The following is a 27,974-nucleotide window of genomic DNA, read 5'->3' as shown; positions in this document are numbered from 1 at the left end:
TTCTTTTTTATACATCAATATATACTTGAAAGAGTAAGGTATGTGGTAGTTACATACTATAGTGTCTTGAGCTTGTACTTCAGTTGTTTTACTTCTGAGTAGTTCTTGATGTATTGCCAGCTTAAAAAATAATTTTGTACTACTGTTTACACCATAGCTTGTGACTAATATATCCAAATGTCCAGCATAAAGAATATAGTTTCAAAGTACTGTTTACTCCACAGTTTATGAATGTTATTTCCAAATGTACTGCATAAAAAATAGTTTTAAAGTACTATTTATTCCATAGCTTGTGAGTTCTATTTCCAATTATTTAGCCTGAAGGGTGGAGTTTTACAGTACTATTTACTTCATAGCTTGTGACTGGTATTTCAAAGGTAGTATATTTGTATGTAAGAAACTTCCTCATATAGTGTGTCATACTGGGTATGTTGTTATGTAATTAATTGCTTTACATTGCTTGACAAACTACATTTTCACCAGGGTCATTCCATGTCAAATCATCCAGATTTTGGAAAATTTTCCAGGTGACCCCCTCAGATTGCTTTGAAAAAATTTACATGTGCTCATCTACCCATATAATGAAACGTTGCCAAAGATTAGATCAATATATCTAATAGTTTCTGATTTACAGCCCTGTAAAATTTAATTAATTTTTTTTATTTTTTGCGAATTAATTTTCGGGCAACTTTGGCTGCTTAAAACTGCAAGAGTAATGGTGGTAGAAGGCTGAAATTTGCTACACTGACTGAATTAAACTCACAGTGATACAAACCACATATCATTCATGATTGTATAAGCATGCCACATATTTCCCTGGCTGATAATTGTCATTGCTATCATTAGACCCTATTTGAGCTGCTGCAGCATCACTTTCACTGTTACTACCAACAGTTACAACTGTGTACACATCATCATCTGATAACCTTCTCATATACAATTTGTTGGTAGAATAAAGCTATGATGTAACCTAATACCTGCCACAGTTTTGTATTTTTCAAAGCACTCAAGTATATCAAACTTTACACAATTCTGCAGGACTGATTCCTGATTGACAAGAAAGAAGTGAATGCCCTGGTCCTTTGATTTTTATGAATCATGTTCAGAGATGTAAGAATATATGGTAAAGGCTGATTAAAATATTTTAATGGGATTCATAAATTATTTTAAAATTGTATAGATATATTTGCACGCAGTAACACACCTGAATTGAAATTGGTTTTTTTTCAAGTAAACAACGTATGGTCAGAGGATATTTAAAAAATTATAACTCAAGAAATAGGTTGAACACCATCCTGATTTTTTTTGTAGATCATATTCAGAGATGTAGGAATATATGGTAAAAATCTGAAAAGACTGAACAACTGGTGACATGGTCAAACTCTGGCCTGAAGTAGGGTTATTTTCAGTTAAATCATAGAAAGTTGCATGCAACTATATTTTTTTACAGGAGATCTAATAGACTTTTAATTACAACAATTGCTGTTTAATCAACTGATATGTTATAGGATATTTGAAAACAAAATTCAGCTTTGTATCATATTAAGTCTTAGAACTATGGCTTATTAAATAAACCAATGCTTTTCACAATTTTGGGTTTTCAGGTGATTTTACAGCCTTACTATGAAAATCCTAAGAGAGATAAACTTGGTTTGAGACCATTTTTGAAGTTTGTGAGTTTAATTCAGTCAGTGTAGCAAATTTCAGCCTTCTACCACCATTACTCTTGCAGTTTTAAGCAGCCAAAGTTGCCCAAAAATGAATTTGTCAAAACTAAAAAAAAATAATAATAATAAATAAATTTTACAGGACTGTAAATCAGAAACTATTAGAGACATTGATCTAATGTTTGGCAGTTTTTCATTATATGGGTAGATGAGCACATGTGAATTTTTTCAAGGCATTCTATGGGGGTCACCTGCAGATCCCTGGATGATATGACATGGAATGACCTACCAATGTTTTGGTTCTAGCATTTCAACAAGAACCAGCAGTATGGCTCAGGCATGTGGTTCTTAGATTTTCATACTGTTCTTGTATTAGTTTATTTACAGAAAAAAATATCTTTTTCTTTCTTAATGTTAACAGGCTCCTCCTTCCTTCCCATATTTTCACCCCATTTCAGTGGAACTCAAGATTATAGTAAAATTATGGTTTTGTGTTTTTACATAAGTGTGACCATGTTAGTTTATTTAATTGTAAAGAAGAGGCAATTCTACATAACAGAAGGTGATTAGCTCAGAGATTTTATGAAAAGAAGGTATGAGACATGATTATGCAGATTATCTTTTCTCTCAAAATGTAACTTACATCAGATTAATGATTGCAAATGGCAAACAATAAATGAAGAAAGCAGGAGGAAATTTAAAATAACTATTTTGTAATTAAAGGGTTAACATTTAAATATTTAATGCCAGGAAATTCCAAAAACCTTAGAAATTCTGTGATATTAATTACGTGTGCTGTGTTAGGATATGTTGGTTTAAGACTTGTATTAAGATATGCTTCTAAATCAAAGTCAGTGATAGCACTGTCCATCTGTCACTAAGTATCTGTCAAAAACATTTCAAACTCATAAAAGGATACAGCTTTATCCTCTACTCTTTATCTAGCTACAACACATTTTATAATTCTGAACATTTGTTGAATGGCTAAAAGCAACTTTCCTTTGTGTCAGATAAGATGCAGCTGAGCATTATCCAAGTTATTAAGTGAACGTAGGTGGTATTTTCCCTTTCTTACAGCCTAAATAATTAGTTAACATTGCCTAATGAAACTACATATTTATCGATTTGAGCAGATTGAAAGAGAAAGACTAAGAACAGAAGAGTTTGCATCACAATCAGCACAGGAACAAAAAGCTCTGAATCGATCACTAAATTATTTAGAAAAAGAAAATCTTGACTTGCAGAAGAAAGTCCAAACTCTTCAGGTATAAATTCTTGCACCAGAAGTGTTATGTTTTGTTGTAGAAAGTAGTACTATATTATAGTTAGTTAAATTGAATGTTTAAATGTGTAGATCAGTCCAAACTATTTTGTATATGTATAGCCATATTAACTTTAGAACATTATACACTATTTTGTAAATTACTTTTAATTGATCACATGGACTTTAAAAGATTGTTCTCAGTTTAATAAATTTTCTTTTAGGTAGACGTAATCACTGCACATATTGAGTGCTATTTAATCTTTTTATTAAGATTATCATATTTCTTTCTGTTGCCTAGAATTTCCATAATTCTAGAAAGTTTTTAAATTTCTGAATGTCATTTCCACATCTGGAAATATTCGAGAAAATTCTGAAAAGTTTTGAAATTTAAATAATTTTATCCAAGAATTTTGATGAAATTTAAAGAAAAATGTTTGAAAACATGAGTTATAAATTAAATGGACTGCTTTGTGGTCTATGCTTATGCATATTATTGTCTAAAATGTTGCACAAGATTATGAATGCTATTTTTTAACCATTGTGTTGATAGTGTGGTTTAAATGGATAAGTAGCTGTTGTTTTTTTGTAAATACTATATTAAACATTGCAAGTTTGGCTATAAAGTAATAAAAATACTAATATTTTTAACTATAGGGTAATGGTTTTGCAAAATACGTTATCCCTATAACTACAAAGTAGGGACCTAATATCGCTATCATTATATTTCATTTCAAAAATAAAATTAGTGGATGAAATGTTTCAGATTTTGCAAGAACCTTTCTAAAAGTGTGTAGTTCCAAAAAAATAAAATATTTAATGTAGTTGTTTGTGCTTTGACTATGTATGGTTCAGATGCAAGGTGATTTTCATTTTGAGTATAAAAATACTATTTATTATCTCAAGAGTTTTCACGTTTCATTTCCATAACCTCTACAATTTTTTAAATAATTATCAAAATATTTTTAAAGGCAGATGTATATAATTTGTTTTCCATTTTCTTAACAGTATTGCTAACCCTACATATTATTATCAACACACCATGAAATGAAATGTTTAAATTTAAGAAATGGAAATATGTACTTATGTTTGTAGAATAGTCTTAAAATATTTTCTGCATAGTTTCATGTCTTTACCTTTTCACTAATAGTTTAATTTTAATGTTCTGTTCTTTACTGTTTATTATTTATATCAACACACGTCAGCAGATACCCACAGGTGATAGAATGGTATGAATGGCAAAATATTTTTCATTGCACATGATAATTTAAGCTTTATAGAGTAAGACCATGCTTTCTGTATTTTATAAGAATTATTAAACCTTTCAAATGTGAACTTTAAAACACAAATAAAGTACAGTTAACAAATATATATATAAGTAAATCCTAAATGCAGTTTAACTGTCTATTAAACTAACATGTTGAAGTTAGACAAAATAGGGACACCAACCTTAACAATGACAAGCAGTAGTTGGCTTGTCATTTCAAAAGTAATTTTAGACCCACATTTCCTTCTAGCCTGAAGAAATTAAGTGAGAAGTCTGCTCTTTTTTTTGGTTATAAGATTTTTATTCAAATCTAGAAAAGACTGTTGTTTACCAACAGATTGCTTTGGAATGTAGGTCTGGCACCTACCAGAAGAGAGCAAGTAAAAAGCAAATTATTGGAATGACTTAGTCTGTTATGCAAAACTGATGTTTAGGCTCTGATCTATTACTTGTAGAAGTTCATCTAGACTGTCATAGAGGTACTGAGACAAATTTGAACAGAAACATGAGCAAACAAATCTACAATGCTTCAACTACACATACATCAATTAAAAGTAAAGTGAAGTTTCAACTGTTTGTTTCAGATATTTCTTTTGAGGTAAAGGAATAATAATGTGGATAATGTAACACTTTGAATTGTAACATACTTGATAATAATAAGTTCACTAAACTAGATTGATAATTAATTAGATTTTGAATCTAATTCACTAACATTTTGTGACTTGTGCAGAATGGAATTTAAAGAGTACACCAGTAGTCATAGGGTTTCTAGGCATATATACCTAGGCTGGATCTTGAATCATTTTACAAATCAAATACTAATACAATTAACATTAGAATCTAACATTTCCAATGTTAATACCTAGGCCTAATATGTTGACTAGATCCAGATGTAATCTCCAAATGTGTGTGTACATTAAAATGTTGTAAAGAATGTTGAATTGATATAACTATAAGCACCTAGTGAGGTTTACACAGATAGATATAGGCCTAACATGTATTGCTTAAGGTCTGCTTAGCAAATGTAAATGTAGGCCTGATTGTTTATATGCATGTAGTGTAATAAGTACATAGAAACACATGTGTAACAGTTAGCTCTAGTTTTCCAAAGATTAAACAGAAAATGTATCATGATGAGATACAGAAGCCTATTAATGCAACTTATTTTTAGTGAAATCAGACAAATATATATTTTATATTACTTATATGTCATTGCTTGCATGTGCTTGTTAACATTTGTTAGCCCCAGACCAGTGTGTAATTTATTCTCATGTTACATTTCAATATACTTGTATATGCTTATGCCAGTTATAAAAATAAAGTAATCAATCTTCATCCAATGTTTATTAAAATTATATAAGATGTTATAAATCACACCAGTAAAATTTTCATTTACTTTTTTATCAGGTCTTGAGCATAACTAAAATAATTCATAAATTTATAATATGTCCAAAGTATATAAAAGATTCTTCATTTATGGAAAATCAGATTTTTGTGCACTATATAACTCTTATAATAAAAATTGAACAGAAATTGTCAAACAAAAAATGCTGAACATTAATTTAACCGCTTCTGTTTTATTGTAATTTAATCCAGTTATAATTGAACACTGCTAAATATTTAATAAGAAAGATATTACTGTATTTTTACTAGTATTTTATTATTTACATTATTTAACACTTCTCTGTTAATAATGTTGAAGGTTTTTTTTAACCCAACAAAAGCCAATAAATATTTCTTTTAATTTAACATTTTGCTGTAGGACATGCCCCAGTACATACCTGAAATCTGCCTGCTCATTTCATAATTTTTATAAAACTATTTTTGTATTTTATTTAGAAGGAAAATACTAAAATCTTTAGCAGAAGTAGATGTAAGGGTGATTCCAGTAAGTTCTTTCTTTGGTATCTTTATAATACTTCCACACTTCCAGTTATCAGGTATTAACCCAGTCCTCCATGTCTTATTAAAAAATTTCTGAAATATTCTTAGTGTATAGTTATCATCTGTTTTAAGCATTTCACCAGTAACCCATCAGTTCTAGATACTTTTTAATTTTTCAACTTTCCGATTCCCTTTTCTATTTCTTCAATACTAACTTCATATAAGTCTATATTTAGCTTATTTGGAGGTGGACATATGTCCAAGAGTTGCCTGTTTCCATCATCCTTATTTAGCCAATTTATAATTTTGTTAACATGTTCCTTCCATCACAATGTAAATTTTGTTTCATCTGATCTTTTCACTCTATTACAATATCTAACTGGTTAATTCTTCATGGTTGTTCCATTCTCAGTGATTTCTTGAATAAAGTGATTAGCTTCTCTTGCATCCATACCATTCCTTCTAGTGATTTTGTGATTGATTTCGTCAGCAAGGTTTTCATAGTATTCTCACTTATCCCTTTTTTGTTAGTGTTTTAACTTTTTCTTACAACTTCCAGTACTTGATCCATTCATATCTTAACAGAGGAAAGTTTTTATCTATTTTCACCACTTATTGTTTTTGTATCTTTCTGCTCTGTAACTGTCAGCGTTTCATGGGATACACGGTTGGTTTGGTGTTTTATGGTGCGAAGGCAACTGGGCTATCAGCACCCTGATATACAGACTTCTCTTTTCTGCCTTTTTGAATACTCAAGGATCATTTCTTCAACTTTCTAATACATGTTTTACACTTTTTATGCTTTGATGTTTCAACTTCAACTGTGTTGTCTACATTATTCTTATTATTATCATCTATAGTTTCTGATACTGCAAACCTACTTTAACACACAAAAAATTGTTTTTATAAATTATTTTAATTATTTTTTAATATTGAATCATACAATCCTTTTTTCCCTTCTTACTTTATGTTGGAAAACAGCACACATTTACTGGTGATCACTACCAATATCTGTTTCTCACACTTAATAGAGTATCTTTTGCTAAACAGATATAGCTGAATTATCATTTAGATTTTTGACTTGCCATTTATACCCATTACATTTATAAATATCTTTATGCTTAAATATACTTCCAATAATGATTATATTATTTTGTGCACAAAATCTGATAATACAGTTGCTGTTATCATTTACTTTTCACATTTATTGAACATCCATAATTATTTCAACTCCATGATTTCTATTGGCAGTTTTAGTATTCATATCACTAAGGCATATTAAAACCTTTCTTTCAGTCACACATATATTTTACTTTGTAGGGAGTTATAAAAGTTTTTCTTCTGTTCTTCATCACATCCTTTGGTTGGTGCGTAACATGATATTGTATTAATATTATATTGTTTAGCCTACACTTTGCAGGATTTCAGTTAGTTAATTCCATTGCAGTCTTTTTATGTATCAGGAATCTAACACCATCTCTTTGCAGCCTAGCATTTCTGTCAGAGTAAAGAAATGTGTTGTAACTGTTTAGTTTTCTACCAGATCTTGTCAGTTATGTATCACTGAGAGCTATGACATCAAATTTATATTTCACAAATATCTGCTTCAGTTGTTTTCATTTCATGGAATGTTCTTTAGTATAACTTTTTTTATGTATTGTCATCATTGTATGCTAATCACCACTCAGGATGACCAAGGTTTTTTTAGGTTTAATCCTCTAGATCTGCAGGATTCTGCTATAACATGACCACCTCTAGATGAGTGAAAGTAACAACTCTTCCTAAGTGGTCTTAAGAAAAGGCTATATCCTTGCTTGCTTCATTTTCTCCTGAAGTAAAAAGAAACAACATGAAAAATATTTGGAAGAGTTCTTGATAACATTCCATGAAAATGATAAAGTTTCTATTTATATATGCAAAAACGGCTCGTTTGGGTTCAGAAAATATTTGATGTAGAAGAGAGTACAATAAATATAAAACTTTTGCATAATATATTTTGTTTTTAGAAATTCTGTAACTGTCAGAGTTCTGTGAACAGGTTTGTTTAAAACCTGTAAATGTTTCTGCTGTTGCAAACTTTGAATGTTCATTATCTTGTAAATAATTTACTGTTGGAATTTATCTTGAATTGTGCAAGCGCAGAACAATAATAAAAAATCTTTCAGGAAGTTACGTTTTGCTTTGTAATAAATAATCAAGCCAAAGATATGTTTTTTTTACATTGTTTGTTTTATCACTTTAAATGATATACAAGATACTTTGCTCCAATATAACTTTTACGGTATTATTGTTTATCATAGTTTTATTTCCTGTGTTGTTTTTTTTGTCTGAATTTGTCTTTTTTTCGATAAAGCTGAATTTATTGGACTAAACATAAGTGACTGTTTTTCAATATGTATATGTAACATTAAAATGAAGAAAATACATCTCCTTGAACTGGTCAGAAAGTGGTAAAATAATTTATTAACCAATAGTAGAAACTAAAATCTGTGAATAATCTCCAGGTTTTTTTATTCATCTGTTTTTCTACATTGGCAGAAGAGTGTTATATGTATTTTTTAGTACTTGTATGAAAATTCTATTAGATACTATGCATAGCATATCTGTTTTATTGTGCAGAAACATTCTCATAAAAGTGGGCAGTCTCTTTCTCATTTATAGCCATCTTCTGGTTTGGAGAAGTTTCAGTTATAAGTAGAAACAGAGTTAGTTAATCAGTGTTTAAATAATAATACAAACTGCATTAAAAAAACGTCAGTGAAAAATAACTTCTTTTAATAATTAGAATTTTGTAAAATAAATGAGTTAGTTGCAGTGATATGCTCTCAGATAAGACTTAATTAACGGATCAGGTAGTAATATTATGGAAGTTTCTTCACCAGTCGAGGCAGATCCAATGAGAAAAAAATGCCAGTTTGTGGAAAAGTTAGGAAAATTTAAAATTTTAGCAGTGATCAGGTACATATTATAGAATGGTTAGTTTATACTTCTGTATACCAACTGTGCTAGTTCTAAGATACCAGACATATTATGTACATTATTTATGATAAATATCTGTTCATTTATAAAAATTATATATTTAAATTATCACTGTGGTATATTGGAAGGAAGACTGTAGGATAGATAAGACAAATAATTTGTACTGGACAAAATATATGTTGCATTTTGGTTGGGGAACAATACCTTTAAGTAATATCAGGGGATTTTTATCATTGGACTGAGAGCCCTGTTCTAAAAAACTGTATTCATAAGTCAGACTCAGACAAAGGAAATAGAGACTGAATGTAGTTGTTTCATTTTGAAACAAAGGATTTTATTCAAAAAACACAAAAGGCTCAAACATATTGTTGGTGTGAATGTGCTTTGTTGTCACTATAAGAATCAGTTTATTTCTCTTTGGTTAACTCATAGCCAAGGTTACTGATGAGGAGTGAAATTCTCTGAAACTAGTATAACTCAGTAACACATTTTAATCAAAGTGTAGATTGACTGGACTTCTCTTGAATATAGGCTTTGAAATTAAACAAATTTTGGAAAAATAAGTTTTTTTATAATTAACAGTAAAGGTTTCTCATAATTTTACTTTGTACATTTTCTCACTTATATTGCCAGCATAATGATTGTTGTTTACATTAAAAAATTTAATTTACATTAACAAATAATTGAAATTAATGACTTGAGGTATTGTGATATTTAGACCCATTTAGCTCAACTTGAGCAAAGACACTCTCAACGATTGATAGAGCTTGGTGTTCAACAAAAACAGGAAGAAAACTTGGAAATGGAAAACTTTAAGATTGCCCAAAAAAAAGCAGAAGCCTTATTGGAGAGCCGAGAAAGGAGTCATCAACAGAAAGTGTTAAGCCTTGAGCATGAGGTAAGTGTCAGAATGCAAAAATGACTCATTAAGGAAGAATTAAGCATCACCAATAAACATGTCTCTAGTAAGTATGTCTTAACAAGAAAAGTTATTAATGAAAACCTTTTACTTACTTTAAACTATGGAATAATCAGTCAATTACAAAATTAGTCGTTACCCTTACAGGTTGGATTTGCCAGTTAATTCTTCTGGCATATTCTGCATATCATATTCTGATGCAATTTTTCCTCTTCCTTCTAATGGAGTATAGGAGTCTTTGTTACTTACCACTTCCTAGTTGTTGGAGTGGTGGGCCATGGAGGCCTGTCATCCTGAGAGTGTATAATCCCACACAGTTAAGAGTAGGACAGTGGCATTGTGCTGATGTATGTAGATTGTTTGGTGGCCCCTCCTATATGGAGCTGATGTTTAATTCCAGATGCCACCAGGTGTTAGATGTAGCACAATTGCGATATATATGTTGCAGTTTGTCCCTCTGGCCGAGGTTCCTTTTTTCTGCCAGATACCAGTTCCTGGGAGATGTGTTGGTTGTAGTTGGACTAGCTACATAAATCTTCACCTGTGTTTGGATGGTTACACTCCTCCTGCTGCAGATTGGATGATAAATTCCTAATGTTGCCAGGTTTTGGACTGGAGATGCATCCTATCTAGCTGTCCTTTTACCAACTAGATATTCGTTTCCAATAGATTTAGTGTTGGGTGTAGCTGGACAAGACAAATGTAAGGTTGGATACCCTCCTTCTACTGCAGATTGGATGAAAATTTACAACACTTCCAGGTTTTGAGCACCCACCTGGGCTCTGCTTTCTTACCATCCACCATATGTGGGTTTCTGGTGGATCTGTTGTTAGTTGTGTTGAAGATGTGCACTTGCAGAGATGGATTGTTGGTAATAAAGCTCTTCTTCCCTGCTGGTACTTATGCTTGAGGTGAAAAGTAAAGGAGCCTCTTTCTATCATGTAACTAGTATATAATTCCAGATACCACCAGGTTTTGGATGATGTTGAATTCATTTCCATTTATGGTCTGCCATGCCCTAGCCACTCTATATCAAAGGGTTCATTTATTTCTGTAACTTTCCTTGTGGTCTCTATATTGTTTCCACCATTTTAGCAACACATTAATAACAGACAAAGAGTATACCTGGCTTGGAAGTGGTGCAGTCTGTCATGGGAGTGTTGTTTTTAGTTCCTTCTCACACCTCATGGTTTTCCTTTGGTCATTTTCTAAATGGAGATCATCTTTACACTAATATTCCACCTGTTCAGTGTGGGGTTCTAGCAATTTAATGAGAGGAGGTAAGATATTGTACTAAGAGTTAACATTTTATTAAACTGAAAATGTATTTCTAGTAGATATTTACAGTGTAGTTTGAAGGATCTGGATGATCTCAAAGTGATTATCAGCATCAGGGTTAGAAAGGATGCTAGTTACAGTTGGGATAGTGTTACACTCCTATTGATGGAGAGTTGCTGCATAATCATGCAGATAATTCACATTAACATAGTTGGGAGTAAGTGGGAGTATCAAGCTAGTGGCAAGGGGAGGTTTGTACTGATAGAGGCTAGTATAAGTTGAGAAGAAGTTTAAGTATCTATAAAAATACATTTTCATTTTAAGAAAATATTATCTTTACTGTTAAAATTTACAATCATTCTTGACAAAAAGAAAGGTAATTTAGATATATTTCAAATCTAAAAGATAAAATATAAGGTTTTCTTGAAAAAAATTTAATGTTAGTAACTCTTAAAGATTGTGCAAATGAAATTTGACAGTTTTCAGATGAAGAAAAGTATTTTGAATCTTAACGTGAAAATCATTTTGCACTTAGAGCAGTCAACACTCTGACTCCATATGTTCACAGTCAAATTTTTGATAAAAATACTTAATTAAAAAAATCTGATTTTTAGTGTTTTAGACATGTGTGTTGAAAAATTACCATATTTCATGAAGATACAGAAAATGTGTTAATAGTAGAAGAAAAACAACAAAAAATGACACTTTTTAGCACAATGAAAGGTAAAATCTTTATTATTAGTTACCTTTCATTGTTTCAGAAAACACAAGTTTTTGTTCTTTACTCTTAGTACAGAAAACATGTTAAAAGCTGTAATATGAAAACTATGGTGCTCGTGTTCATTTTACAAACTCCATTGAATCAGTCAACCTTGTAATGAGAGATAAATTATGTGAACTGCTGGTTGTACTGGTACTAGTTTCATAATGTGTTGAAAATATTTTAATGTGAAATATCAAGGTATTTCACTGATAGTTGTTTGTTACTTTTATTTATTGGATGCATAGTCTTCAATGCCACCTTAATCTCTGATATGAAGTTTGAAGTTTAACTTATTTATAAAGAAGTGAAATTATAAATATCAATATTTTAACATAATTATAGTTATTAATAAAGAAAACAATTTTAGAATTGTAAATAAAATATACAGTGTGGGAAATAATTATGGAAACACATAAGTCATACACCTAGTAGGTTCCCAAAAAATAGTACTCTAAACTGGATATAAAAATTTTGATATAGGAAAATATTAGGTAAATAAGATACATAACATTTAGTGTTTTGGGTGTGAATTTTGTTTCAAGTATTCTGTATTATATCCCACAGTTCTGCCAAACTGTTTTGTTTTCCTTTTGACTTCAATTTCTACATAAACTCATAAAGCTTCAAGAATATTCGTACTGGAAATTTATGCCATGGTTATCAGTATTCCTTCAGCCTCTTTACTCAAAATATCATTTCACAGCATTTGCTGCATGCTTGGGATAATTAGCTTCCAGGAAAATGAACTTTTCCCAGTGAGTAGTGTTCCTGAGGGAATAGCAAAATGGATCAGGATCTTCATGTACTTGTTAGCAATTAAAGCAGCATACGTTTCATGCATCACTGACACACACCATTGGCTGAGATACAACTCTAAACTTATACTGATTTCTCACCATGCTTCACTTCAATGAATTTTTAAAGAGCACACATTCTGCTGCTTTGTTCATTTCACAGGTCTAATGCCAATTTCAAGCTATTAATTTGGTTATCTTTTCTGAACATAGACATGTCTCTTGAGACCACTTCATGCTAATCTGTATCTTACTGTTCTCAAGATAACATTAACACTTGAATTTACTGCAAGGTGATTGGCAGTATCTATACTCAACCTGTATTTATCTCTTGAAGAACATACCATAAAATAGCTAAGATCACTTAAGGAGAATTTCTTTTTTTTACCTCAACCATTTCTCTAATAAACACTTTAAGAACAGCACTGGTACATTGGATTAAGTCCATTTTTGTGAATCTGTACAAGCTGTAACTGTAGTCAGTCAACTAGTCACCTATCTAACAAAATTGGGCAATCTTTAGTTTCACATTACCATTATGTTTTACACAGAAATTCTGATATTTCCAAAAGGTATTCTTACTAAAGATTTATCTGTGGGTTTCTGAAGCCTTCATTGAGTCAAGTCTGAAAAAAAGATGATTTTTATGCTGCAGATAAAGCTATTTCTTTTCACCTTACAATTTTCATATTTCATATGTATAACCTCTAGAATATCCTAAGTGAATATCAAAAGATTTTCAGTATAACTTTATATCTTATCTATTATTTATTCTACCCTAACACTAATTGTAGCAAAATCATTAACATACAATGAAAAGAAGAGTTAAAAACTATCAAATGTAATTAATGTCAGGGCTGCAACTTCAGAGCCCAAAGGCTTTGGGAATTCTACTAACTTTAAAATGATTAAAAAATACATACACTTTCATGAGTGGGCCCCTAAAAGTACTTTAGCCCTTAGGTTCTCAGTTGGCTTAATCCATCCTTGATACAGCTAAAGACTTTCATCAAATGAATAACTTCAGTGCCAAGACAAAACTAAAAACTGTTAACTAGATTCTTGAAGAGAATATTTTGCACATCCCTTTGGTTTTAAACATATTTTTTAGGCATATAAAGATGATTATCAATCAATGTTATGGACCACTGACCCATAAAATCAGAAAGAGAGGAGGGGGGCATCTTTATTGGGTTTGATAAACTTTTTATATCACAATCAATCAAGAAGGTAGGAAATGCAAGCTTTAGGTTCTTGTGTGTAATAATGTAATTAACCCTTTTGCAAGGGATTGTGGGTGAAGGTCATGTCATTGCATTTATTGGTTTGCATTCAAAGTTTTATTGAACTACTATTTTGTGCATTTATGTCAATAAGTTTGGAACTGAATTGTAGATTATAATTCAAACTTTAATATTATATATGAGTTAATTTTTTAATTTAAAAATAAATATTAAACGAATGCATCTAAATAAAGACTTTAGTGAGTCATGTGGTATGTTGAATGCAGCACTGTTTAAAATTAGATGTTTGTGATGTTAAAATAGTCAGTCTGTAGTTTGAAACATATTAGGAACTCAAATTACTGATATTATCAAGCTAGAATATAAAATAAGAACCTCATATCTTTTTAGTTTACTGAGATATTGCTTGTGTACTGAATCAAACATCATGACCCTATTCATCTCTTTTCATTTTTGGAAATGGTCCCTTATGTACACTTACTTTAATTATTATTACTTTTTTATTATTCAACTATATATATAAATCCCAAAAATAAATTTTGTTTGATATCCTCCATATATACTAATTGAAATGTGACTGTATATTACAAAATACTAGTCCACTAAAACACAGGGAAAACGAAGATCAGTGTTATATTACTGGATATGTGCACCACATCAATGAAAGCTATATATTAATGTTAGGCAGGCATGACTGAAAAGTCAGCATATAAATAAATATATATGTAAATATATAGCACTATGAGACACAAGCTACTAGACTAAACGTTTGTATTTTTTTGTTATAACATGTAGTCATCATTCTAGCACAAAAAAGCATAATTTATACTTATTTCCTAATTTTTATGATGGTTACAAGGTTGGTCAAGTGACAGACAGACCCCACATAGAGTATAGAAAATAAAATGTGAAGTCTTACTGAAAACAAATGTTTGAAGTGTATTTAGGAGGTTTTAGAGATTATGCAAATAACATTTGAGATTTCTAAGGCAAAGAATAGTTGTTGTTTTGTAATCATAACATGAAATCACTTTGCATTCAGACTAGTAACAAAATGAACTCTATTTTCACAAACAAATTTTCAGTAAAAATATTTCATGAAAATGTCTGTTTTTTGTATACAAAATACTTGTAATCTTTACTAAAACTCTAAAAACATTTGTGAAGATATACACACTGTATCAAAAGTCAAATACTTAATGTGTGCAAATGTATAGATGAACTTGTGTATAGTATACCAAGCACATAGCAAAAGGGTTAATTGATTGGAAATTGTGAAACCCTGTATTTGATATCATAAAATTTTGGAGAGAAAAAGCCAGAGCTAAGAAAAATTAGGAATTGTAATTTGTATCACATTTATTTTCTAAACTAAGAAGTTACAAACTGGATAATATAAATTCTTTAATTATACCTATGTTTTAAGCCAAGTTTATTGATATACACTAATAATAGAATTATTTAATTAACTTTTGAATATAACAGTGCAAAAGTTCATTATGTGCACTTTTACCCAGCCATAGCAAAAAAGTTAACAGTAACAGTTTTGTATGTTTATCAATTGAAATATGGATTCTTGCAACAATTTTTTTTGCATGAAGTATCTTTGATATATACATGCTTGTCATTTGGCATTTTAGTTTTGGAATCCATAACTGGAAACTCACTGCTATTGCTCCTGAACATTGTATGAATGCCTATACTTTTATAATCTTTATACTAGCATGGCATTTTCTAATAGGTTGAATGACAGCCATAACAATGCAAACTATAGACACATGACTATGCTTTGTTTATTTTTGCATAATAAAAGATGGTATTCCATATTTTGCTTTTTATATCCTTTTTTTTACTGTTTTTATTATTATTTAGTTTGACATTTTATTACTCCAAAACTACATTCAAAAATACATATAATTGTAAGCTTATTTATGATAGATTTTTTTTTTACTTAGGCCTCACATTAACAATGTTGAAAGGAGGTTCTTTATAAGAAAATTTGGCTTAATATTTGAAAAATTGTTTTTATCTGTAACTTTTAAAACATTTTCTTTGCATTTAAGAAAAGTCAGAGTATATGTGTATAAGCTGAGAATGGACATGATTATAGTTATTTATATAAAGTTATGTTTTATGCAGTGTAACAACACATCATCATACTGAAACATTTGGTTAACTCAACATCTAAATTGGTTTTAGCTTAATTTATTGGAGAAGGTGCATGGCCTAAGAAGAGTTTATGTTGTATTGAAGTCTTCAGTTTAACTTGTATTAGTTGAATAGTTTAAAACACTTGATCAGTTGCTCTTTCTATATTTTGATGTTTTGTTTTCTATTATACCGTGCAGTTTGGATTTTGGAGTCTTATTTTTTTCTTGTGGGACCTAACAACAATTGTTAACTGAAAGACAATATGTTCTAATATCTGAGATTAAGAACCTTCCATTCAATCTTACAATCTACTTTGAGGTAAATCTGCATGATACCAAGTAAAATAAATTACTTTTGACTGATGGTCATTGTTCCTATCAGTTTCTTGAAATAACCTGTGATGTTATAGTCACTGCTGCTAAAATAAGATTACTTTTTGATAATATTCATTGTACACATAAACACACACTTCTCACTTTTAAAATATTTTATTGCTACACTTAGTTGATTTATTATAAGTAACATCTTTCTTTGTGAACTTTTGCTTTGTGTTATCCCTACTGTATTCAGTTCTAATATGGTACATTACCTTCTCTCAATAAATAGCTGTTCTCATTCAGTGCTGTTCCCTATATCTAAACTTGTTTTTGCACATGCCACAAGCCTTAAAACTCCCACATTTGGAATCAACTGATTCCAATGTGTCTTGCATGCAAATCATCATGTGACAACATTCCACCAGTAAGTGTGTGACATATTCTCTTAACACATGACTCCCTCTATTTATTTCTACTGAACTATGGGTTCTCATGTTTTCACATTTACTTTGTGCTGTATTCAAGTTTTATTTCTGTATCTTTGTATTAATGTCTTTCAACCTCTTTATTGTTTATTGTGTAATAGTGATATTTATTACTTGTTGAGTCATTCCAAAGTGGAACTATTTTATGTTTCTATACCCAGTAACAAAATTTATTACTTCATTACAAAAACTTTTTATTTATTTTACCAACACAGTTGGATTTGGTTATTTATTTTGTATTATGAATTCTTCCTTACCATTTTAGAGACTACATTTTTTATCAGTACATTTACACTGGCTTGAGGATGCAGCATTTCACAGGAAATATACTAGCTTTACTTTATTGGGAGATTGATTGTTCAGTGAGCTGGTCTTTGTTGGTTCTCACCCTGATCTTGGGGACTCACGCATTTTGAAATAAATCCATCAACATTGGAATGATAAAGTTTTATACCATTATGGTTTTGAATAATTTTATTTATATTATTGTTATCTGCAGTTATTTAAATTCTATAACATAAGTTTCTTTAGATTGGTTGATACTGATAGTCCAGTTTTGGTTAGGCAATAAGCTTAGTAGTATCTTTTCTTCTATATCATTTGCTTTGTCTTACAAAGGTTTTTTGTTATTTTAGGATTACATGTAATTAATCTTACTGGTTTATCAATCAATTGTTTCACTATATTGATTTTCTTCTATACATCATGTCTCATAAATAGGTTATTGTTAATACATACTTCCTTCATTTTATAAATTAATGTTTATTTCAATTTTGTTATTATTTATTTTTTACATTTCTTTATGTTAACTTAGTTTGTGTGGAATCCTTAAGCTGAGGTCTTTACTCACATTTTGTCCAATATGGTACTTAATTACTGGTAGGTTAAGATATTTATTTTAGAGCTTAGTGATATTGGGCTTCTACTGAAGATGTTATCCCCTTCAGTCTGAACATATGTTCTCTTCAATAGACTCTGCATGACCAGTGGATTCTTGCTCGGGATCTTTTGGGCTTTCTAACTACCCTTCCTCCTTCACTTATAGACAGTTTGCATTGGTGGTGAAATCAACCACCAAAGGGAGGGCATTGTGAAAGATTTACTGTAATATATTTAGTTTAACATCAGTGATTGTTTTGGTTAAGTATACATTTAGAAATGTGCATGTAACTTGTTTTTAAATCAGTTTTGAGAAATTCCTACCAATTTACTGAAATTATAGAAGATTCTCCAGTGAAAAGGTTTTGAATGTTACAAACCATTTAACTTTAGTGAATTAAATTCAGACATTAGTATTTCTTTGAAAACATTGTATAACTTCAGCTGTGGAAAACTTGTGTGATCAGTAACTTGTTAAGTGAAGTGTACCTATATCAACTCAGAATTAATTCACTCATTGTGAACTGTCAATAAAATATTTAGTTTCAGACCAGATAGAAGAACTAAGTATTGTTTGTAAGTGTGTAAAACTTTAGTATGTAAATTATTAATTGTAATAACCATTATTATAACTTGTGTTATTGTCTGTGTATTAAAATATATTTGTATTAAGAAAGAAAACTATGTGTATCCATCTTGTTGGCAAATATCATAAATTTGATATAACTTGATATTTAATTAACTTTTAAATTAAAATGTAACTCAGTTTGAGGCTACTTCAAATTTTAATGTGTGACATAATACATTAGAAACTTGTCTGAGATAAATTATGATAAGTAACAGCACCCATTCTCTTTGTGGTTAAATTGGACCTACATGCTGCATTCATCTTCTTGTTTATCATATTCCTGGAACCTTTTAACCTTGTGATGGATCTCCTTTTCAAACCTGACAAAGTTTATCCCATGGAGTATCTTCTTGACCTTCAAGTTTCCATGTGACTCTCCATTTGGTGAGAATGCTTTTTCTACTTTTTTCAACACCAACTAACCTTTTTTTTTTTCTCCTACTTTGGTATCTATATCCTCATGGCCTGGCTGTGAATGCTTTTAGTTAGGACTTGATCAACAGTTACCCTTATATTTACTTCCCTTCCCAGGATGCTTTTGGTCAGGTCCTTTTGATTGCTCCTTAATGGTTAATGTGACCCTCATTTCATTGTTACATTCAGCTCCAAACTACATTCCTTGTACTTCTACTTTTCACTCTGTCCTTACTCTATCAACCTTAGCTTCCAATCCTACATCTTGACCTTTACACACTCCAACTTTATGCCCAGCATTTGTCAGGTCCTTAACATAGTGTTTGAGGTTTTCAAGACATGTTATCTCTCTTTAGCTCAGACCATTCAACATTCCTCTCTTAAGGTTTATCAGAATAAATAAAGCTCCTTCCATCGTTTTTCTTTGAGTCTGAGTTTTCTCCTTCCTCACCTGGCTCTTTTATTTCTATTTCTTCTATACATGTGTTTTGCACCTTACCAAACCCCTTTTTATTTGTACCATTTGGTTTTTGATCTTTTACCATCTGCCTTTTATTGTGTTCCTTCCAGATACATAGAACTCCTTTTTAGGTGATTTGCCCATATTGTACAATCAGTTTTATTCTTCTTTACACTACACATCCAACATTTGAATCTTTACACTAATGTTACTTGTTTCATCTATGCCTTATGGCTTATTACTTACTCCTTTTTGCCTATGAGCTTTGCAAGTCCAATCAATGTTTCTCATCCTCTATTATGTTTCACATCTGTTCTTTTTTATCTAGCTTGATCTTTCATATCCAAAACTTTAACAACTTGTGAGGGTCATTCTTTCTTCTCACTATTTTCTCTTCAGTCTGTTTCCCTTCTTTATTCCTGGACTGATTCAGATAGACTTCTATATCCCATATGTACTATTCATTGTTACATTGCTCACACACCCTCCTTTTGTGGTTCCCATTCCAACCTTTTCATTCCCTGGTAATAATCCTCTGTACAAGAACTTGTTTCTTCTACTCTTCCAGGTTGGGTTCAGCAACTGATCAGATTAGCATATTTTTCCTTGTCTCATCCTTTCCAAAATGTGTTCCAGGTGTCAACGCATGAGATCAAGCACTTTACCTTTACCCTGATGTCTCACCTTCATTGTCTGTTGGAGGTAATTGTTCAGTAATACATGTGGACTTCACCCCATATGTTCATCTCCCACTATCTTTGGGTAGTTGTTTCTTCCTAATTAGAGTACCAACTTCAATCTGTTCTCATCTATGAAAATCTGATTTGTATGGCCAAAATTTCAGCCCATGGCTGTTAATGTACACTGTCAAGATGGGGTAAACATCAAGATGGCTCATAGTTTTTTTTTTCTCAAAATATTTGCTTCAGCTAGACTGAGTTTGGTTTGATATGAACTGCTACATTTGCACATCTCTTTTTGTCATCATTCAGATTTTGGGTTACTGAATATATCGTAGTGGTTGTGGACTTGCACATGTTTCCCATTTTGTTGTTTGGCTTGAATTGAAAAGTACATACTTCCATTCTACTCAATTTGATATGAAGATAATGTGGACCTTCCTCCTACCATGGGCTGGAAGTGTTATTCCCAGTGCTGCTTGGTTTTGGACTGGAGTTGACCATTCTCTTATGGTCTGAAATGCCATAGTCATTTTACAACTTGAGGCACATCCATTTTCATTTTCCCCACATTCTTGTCTGTGGATGGTTCTTTTAAAATCAGTATTCACCCATCTTATTTTGTTTTCCTTTTTGGTTGTGCTCCTCCCACTTTCTGCCCTTGTATGCAGCACCTGTTTCTACACTGGATGTTTTGTATATCTGGTACAGAAGGAGTTCAGTCTCCCGTTTATGGTTTTTTTCCCAGTGGGGATCACACTTGATTGGTGTTCTTCAGATGCTTCTTTATATCCCTTGAATCAGTTCCTCCATATCTTTAATGCAAGACTCAAGCTATACATGAGAGTAGAGGTAAAGTACTGTTTCAGAAGTTATTATTTTCCCATACTTATAATATATTTTCAGTGGTTACCTGTATTCACTCATACTTCATGCTCTTCCTTCACTCTGAAGACTGGTGCTTCCTCTTCTCTATAATCTTGAAGTGATAGTTCTGTAGAATCAAAATAAGATAGTCACATGTGTCAGAAGGGTGTGTTGCACTCCTATTCATGAAGGATTGTTGCATGATGATTTACATGTGAGATACTGTGAACGAGATTGATTGTAGTGTATGTGGGAGCTCAAGACTTGTGGTATGCAAAACAAAATTGCATGTAGATGGCATCACTAAATGATTATAGCTATACATGTGAAAGGGTTAAGTACCTATTAGAACTATATATATTCAGTATAGGATAATAATAATTTACCAAATTCACATAGAGAATGTTTAAAACATCCTTCTTCATTTAATTGTTTATATTTAAAAGTACCAAGTTTAACTAAAATGATCATAAATGATAGTGCAGATTAACATTTGGTTTTAGATTAAAGAAACATTTGCTTTTACAAGAAAAGCTCACTTTCAGTTTTTTGACTAAAATTCAGGGTGCAATACCCTACTTTGGATACAGCAGATAACCCAACTTGACTGTTCTCTGAAACACAGTTTTCTGGTAAGTAAATTATCACAGCTCAGTGTAAGATTTTGTTGTAAAAATGTCATTTATAAAAGCTATAATTGGCCAACCTTGTGAGTGCTGTAAAAATATACAGATTTTGTTTAACTTCAATGTATTTTCTGCTTTTTTTTAAATGCATAAATTGAGAATTGAAAAAAAACTAATACTTTAAATTTCTGATGTTTTAAAAAAGAACAGTCCAGCAACACCTACAGTGACAAGATATTGCACAATAATTTCTTTTCATGCACAATGTGCTATTATATTAAGAGTAAAGAACACAAAAACCAAAACATTTTAGCAGAATAAAAGGTAAACTTTTTTCTTAATAGGTACAGTTGACTAATTTCATTAAGACAGTTACCATTGTGAAGATCTGTTTCTATATATGCTAAGCTAACATTCTAGGTGCTAGCCCTGATGATAGTAACAGTGTTACTGAAACTAGTCAGCTGTAACTAATAAGAAAAATTATTACTTTCATTGTACCAAAAAATGTTATTGTTCGTTTTTACTCATAATGATGTTTGCATAATGTTGTATGTACTTTCACTTGGGAAAAAACACCTGACACATTATGCTAATTTTTTAAAGTACCCCAAAATATTGTGTATAATTTGTTTTACTATGAAGATGTATGAATGTATATTTACTTATCCACCTATGACACAACATAAACCTCCTACAGAATTGGGCCTTCTTAAGCATAATGTCTTTCTTAACAGTACGTACTTACTGTACACTATATACTAGGCTTAGGAACAGTTGTAATTGTAATACATAGTTACTGAAACTATAACAAAAGAGAGAGAATAATGTGAAATCCAAGTGTTATCCAGAGGTCTCTGCTTTCATGAATAATAACATTTTAATTGATGGTCTTTTTTAGTCTTTTACTTGGTAGAATTTCTCATCTTTTTACACCCTCCCTTCATAAAGTTAACTATTAAATTGGTATGCTAGAAAGATTATTAACAAAATTGTGGTAATGTTAATGTTGGAAGTACAAATTTTTTGTAGTAATTACCATGCATTCTCATATTTTTTTCATGTTATCATAATTAAATTATATATTTGATAAAAATGAGCACACACTAAACATAATATGTTTTATGAATCACAAGTTTGTTTTGTTAATAAGCATAAGTGAAAGAGGCAGTATTTGTAATATAATATCATTTGTACAGGTAGTAATTCTTCTATTGCTGGAGGATTAAAACTTTACTATTCTTCCAGATCACAACATTGAGACAACAACTACTTCATCAACAACAGCGGTGGGAACAGTTCCGACTTCACAGTTCACAAGCAGGGAATGAAATTCGTAGTTTACGTTCTGTTCTAGACAGCTCACTCAGAAATGTGTCTGGTGATCCACGACAGTTAGATTTAGAAGCCAGAAAGCTAGATAACACCATAGAACGCCATTTGATAGCAAGCCCATCAATCACTTTAACCACTCCTTCAAAATTCTCACGAGCATCATCACCACCTCAACGTTTGAGAACTTCAACACCAACTCGTAGTAAAGCTCGTAAACGATTAGAAGTTTCATAATTTCAACATTTGTTATTGTACTTGAAGGCTGATATTGTCATTTTATTGGATTTTAGTGTCTAATATTCATTAATCTTATCATTTTTAAGCTTAGTTATGTTTAACGTAATAATTTGTAATTGTTTTTATACATTATAATTTACAGACCATTCTGTTTTGAATTTTTATAGGATCACAATCACAAATATTTCATTATAAAAAAACAGCACCTATGTCATCAACATTTCTTAAGTTAGTTGTAATGACTAGATTGTTTTGAAAATAAAACATCTTGTGTGTGTCATATCTCAACATTTACAATTCCAAAGATAATTGATGTATTTAGTAGTTTCAAGTAAAACACAGTTTATCATATTTTTGTATTCTTTTTTTCCCACTGCAAATTACAGATTTATCAATGCACATATCAACAGTTTATCATTGTTGCATTTCAAATTTGTTCTCTAGTTAAGTTGATTATATTATCTTTACCTGTAAATATATATTCACTGTTGTACTTTAATTGTTTGGCAACTTTGATACTTTATCCTCTGTTGTTGTTTTTTGACAGGTTAGAGTGTAGTCTTAACACTTAGATGGTCTATGAAATTATCATAGAGCATGCTAATTTGTGAACTTGGAAGTATTGGAAGTGAAATGTTTTAACACCTAGGTGTTCTATGCAGTTATCATAGAGCATGCTAGTTTTGGGGTTTAGCCAGCATTGAAAATGAAATGTTGTTTTAACAGCTAGATGTTCTATGTAACTATCATAGAGCATGCTAGTTTCTAATTTTGTAAGGTTATTTTAACATCTAGGTGTTCTATGGAGTTATCATAGAGCATGCTAGTTTTTGCCAAATATAAAAAATCGCAAGAAGCTAATTTTCATCATTTAGGTTAAATATAAATACTTGTTTATTTGCTTTGACAAAAGGGAATAATATAGTTTGTCCCAAGTACTTCTTTTATGAGAAGTTACTCTTGACTGAGTTTTTCACACAATTTGTTTTCTAAATTTTGGGCTATGTCAGGTGATATAAATTGTCACATTTGTATTTGCTAGTATTTCTTGTGTGTCAGTGGCCCACCTGAATCTTTAGTTTTATCTGAATGGACCATAATATGATCTCTACATGTGTTTGTTCAAGATGCTGTGTTAAGTGTGAAAGGGAGAGTAATTCTAGACTAGTTCAAAAATACAAGCTTGACTTTGGGAAATATAATAAATGTCAGTCTGTAACCTTCACAGTGTTTATTTTAAACAACAGTTTCATCTGCATGTGTCTTGTTTGCAGATAATGTCTGTGATATTTGTTTATCATACAAAACATTTATTTTCAGACACCAGGGACTAAATGTGGCCTTAATGTATAGCATGCCAGACTGTGAATGCGAGTGTCCATGATTTGTGTCACATTGCCACAAACTTCACATTTTGAAACCATTGGTGTATTATAAGAGTAACAGTTAAATTGTACTACTTTATTAGAATCCTAAGAGTTGGCACTGGTTGCTGTTGACGATTTGCTTTCTGCTTGTCTGTTAGCTCAAAACAAGGAATATCTAGCACAGATGATCCTTCATTTAACAATATTTTACATCACTTAATAATCAGAGAATTTTGCACAACTAACAAGTAACTTTTCAACTTTGACCTTTTATTGTAGAGCCTGTTTTACAATAAACAGTTGTGAGTTCTGTGATAGTAAATCGCCATGATATACTGTAACCTGGGTAGTACTCAATTATAGATATTCACTCATAAAACTACAATAGCATCTATGTTTTGAGACATAATTGTAGGTATTATTTGACAGCCTACTGTAGTGTCATCCTCATAAACAGTTTTATGTATTTTTTGAAAACCAAGAATAGTATTTATATTCTGGTAGAAGTAACATATATCAACTTATAGCCTATAATAATAATTGTGTCTGTGTATAAAAAAATAAACAGTATTATCATTGCAAAGCACAATGTTTCTGTGGTTTTTATTGGAACAACTGTGAATATGAGAACCAGATATTTAGAAAATTACTTTGAGTTTTGTCTAGAAAAAAATTAAATACAGAATCCAAAATATTAGACAAATTTTAAGAAAAAAGTAAGGTATAATGCATATTTCCCTCATATAGGTGTATTCTCAAGTACCCTAAGCACATGTTGCATAGGTGCTTCAAGGCATGAGCAACGTAGAAAAATTTGTGAGCACTCAATAGGACATTTGATAAAATTACATTATGTAAAACTATTCAGCATAAAAAAATATGTAGCCATTTTATTTTATTTTTTTCATGTAAAGCAAAATTCAAAAGGGGAATCCTTTCTGAATCTCTTCATACTTGCTGAAAGCACTGATTTATCTATGCATTCATTGCTTAAGCATCCAAACTTGTATTAAGTAGACACTTGGAAATCCTTGAGATTTAAATGGGCAGAGCAATAAGAAAAGGGAGTGCCAGGCTTATAGTATCTTTTTCTAGTAACTTGTGACTTTAATTACTCAACTAAGGATAGTGTTCTTACTAATAATATGGCACCTTAGTTCTTTATTACAAGCTATTGTCCTCACTAGTAGTTTGGCTCCTTAATTAACTAGTAGAAGGTAAAGAAAGTGTCTTCACTAGTAGTGTGAAACATTAGCTAGTCAATACAAGCTAAAGGTAGTGTCTTTATTAGTAGCTTGGCATTTTAGTTAATCAGTAAAAGGTAAATATAGTGTCTTTAATTCTAGTACAGCAACTTAGGTGGTCAGTACAAACTAAAGATAGTGTCTTTAGTAGTAGTATGGCACCTGCAGTGATCATTATAAGCAAAAGACAGCATCTTTACTAGTAGTGTGATACCCTAAGTGGTGACTATGAACAAAATACAGTCTCTTACTAGTAGTGTGGCACCTTAGCTGTTCTTTTTCAACTTTGGTTTCCATTTTTTGGTCAGTAAGGCATATTTTATACAAAACAAGAGCTATGTCACAGTTCATAGATGTTTTGTTAATAGATTTACATCTGTTATTTGTTTCATACTCTCTGGTGGTTAAACCTATATACCTAAAATTACAATTAAAGCATTAATATTCATGTACTACTCTAGAATTATCTTTCTTTTTAATATGAAATCTTGTCCTTATACCAGAAAGAAAATGTAGTTTGTAAGTCTAAATTATAATTATAATACTTATAAGTCCTTTAAATTTTAAGTATCGTTGTTTGGATAGCCCACTTAAGGTGATAAGAGTTTATTCCTCTGCATGCACCAGACAAATAGTTAACTACTTCAAGAATGACACAATGATTACACTTTACTTGCCAACCAAGTAAGGCAGAACTCACACCAGTACAATTAGGTTGATGTTGAGAACTAATGTTATATTACTATCTGAGAAAGTTTGCAACAAAAAAATGAAAATGTGTAATTGGCAGAAAATTTTATTCACATGTACAGAAGACACACATAGGTTTTTTTCAAACAAGTTAACTCCATACACCCCAATATTAAGTTCACCTGAGAACACAAGAAAACTAACCAAGTAACATTTCTCAACTTCAAGATCACAAGTACCGATACACAATTCAAAACAAAAATCCACAGAAAAATCACCCATACTGGGCAATACATTCCCTGGGACTCAGCATACAAAACAAAATAAAAACTCAACATATTAAAAAACCAAATAAACACAGCCATAATTCTATGCTCACCCAACAAAATTAATGATAAAATAAACCAAATAAAACAACACTTCATCAACAAATTCAAAAACCGTTAAAAAAACTACATGCACATTTGCACCTAGACCAACAACAAACAAATAAAGAATCAACAAACTATAAAACCTTATACTGTTGCATATCATATACTTCCAATATTAGTAATAAAATAACCAACATTTGGAAAAAAAACTTACAACAAAACATAATATTCCAGTAAACACTAAATTTATTCAAAAACCAGGTACAAAACTAAAATCCATACTATGTAAAAACTGCAGTGACAATCATAACACCAACATTATTTATAGAATACAATGCAACAACTGCCACAACTTCTATATTGTAGAAACAAGCAGAAAAATGGAAACCAGATTCAAAGAACATAAAACACCCTTGCACATTTTTAAACACTGCAAATCAAATAAGCACAACATAACCATAGAAAACACCAACATACTAAGTAGAGAAACATAAGCAAAAATCAAAGAAGCCCTACTTATATAAGAACTCAAACCAGTATAAAGGAACACCTTTATATTAATTAATAACCTAACATTTAACTCTAACACCTGCTACAATCTCATACCTATTCACACTTTCACCCATAAGACATGTGCCCAGTTGTAGTCTGTTGCAAACTTTGTTAACCTGAAGATGACCTAAGAAGGTTGAAACATAGTTCTCTACTTTGGTTTAATTAAAGTTTTAATACCCATACAAGCCATTTTCAGAATACAGTTGGCAGAGTAAGTGCAATCAGGATATTGTGTTGTCTGAAAAGATGTAAATCTCTTAGGTTCCATACAAAGAATTAGCATCTAAAAAAAACAACATCTATATACATGAAAACTTCTGAAAATGCCCAGTACAAGAGCACTGATTCTTATATCTAATTACTGAGTGTTAATCTAGAGACTTGCACAAGTATCATGGCACATGATATGAAATGAGCACTAATTCTTGATGATGAGAAACCCACATGAAGTAAAATTGCATCTCAGAATGGCTGGTATAGGTGTTAACACTTTTACTTATAAGGCAGAGAACAGTGCTTCGACCTTTCTAGGTTGTCTTCAGGTTAACCTCTCTTTGTTAATGTGTGGTCTCCATCACATCTGGTGTGTCTATGTGGTGTATTCTGGATCAG

At 31.0% G+C, this 27,974-nt stretch overlaps 1 protein-coding gene across 22 annotated transcripts in view; it reads left to right on the top strand.

The window, feature by feature from the left end:
• LOC143233272 (uncharacterized) overlaps nt 1–25,085 on the top strand; it is a 202,846-nt gene extending 177,761 nt beyond the window's left edge. For 13 of the 22 annotated variants that reach the window (XM_076469356.1, XM_076469352.1, XM_076469341.1 and 10 more), the window contains 3 exons: nt 2,801–2,932; nt 9,777–9,956; nt 22,812–25,085. In XM_076469356.1, coding sequence (XP_076325471.1) covers nt 2,801–2,932; nt 9,777–9,956; nt 22,812–23,132 — 633 coding nt within the window. In that variant the 3' untranslated portion in view covers nt 23,133–25,085. Of the gene's footprint in view, nt 1–2,800; nt 2,933–9,776; nt 9,957–21,501; nt 21,570–22,811 lie in introns of all 22 variants that reach the window. The other 9 variants (XM_076469357.1, XM_076469360.1, XM_076469351.1 and 6 more) reach the window with 5 other exon arrangements.
• The last annotated feature ends 2,889 nt before the right edge of the window (nt 25,086–27,974 follow it).

Source organism: Tachypleus tridentatus, chromosome 12 (genome assembly GCF_004210375.1).
Source record: "Tachypleus tridentatus isolate NWPU-2018 chromosome 12, ASM421037v1, whole genome shotgun sequence".
NCBI lineage: Eukaryota > Metazoa > Arthropoda > Merostomata > Xiphosura > Limulidae > Tachypleus > Tachypleus tridentatus.
The sequence above is the reverse complement of the archived record's forward strand: the minus strand, read 5'-3'. Positions and strand labels throughout refer to the sequence as shown.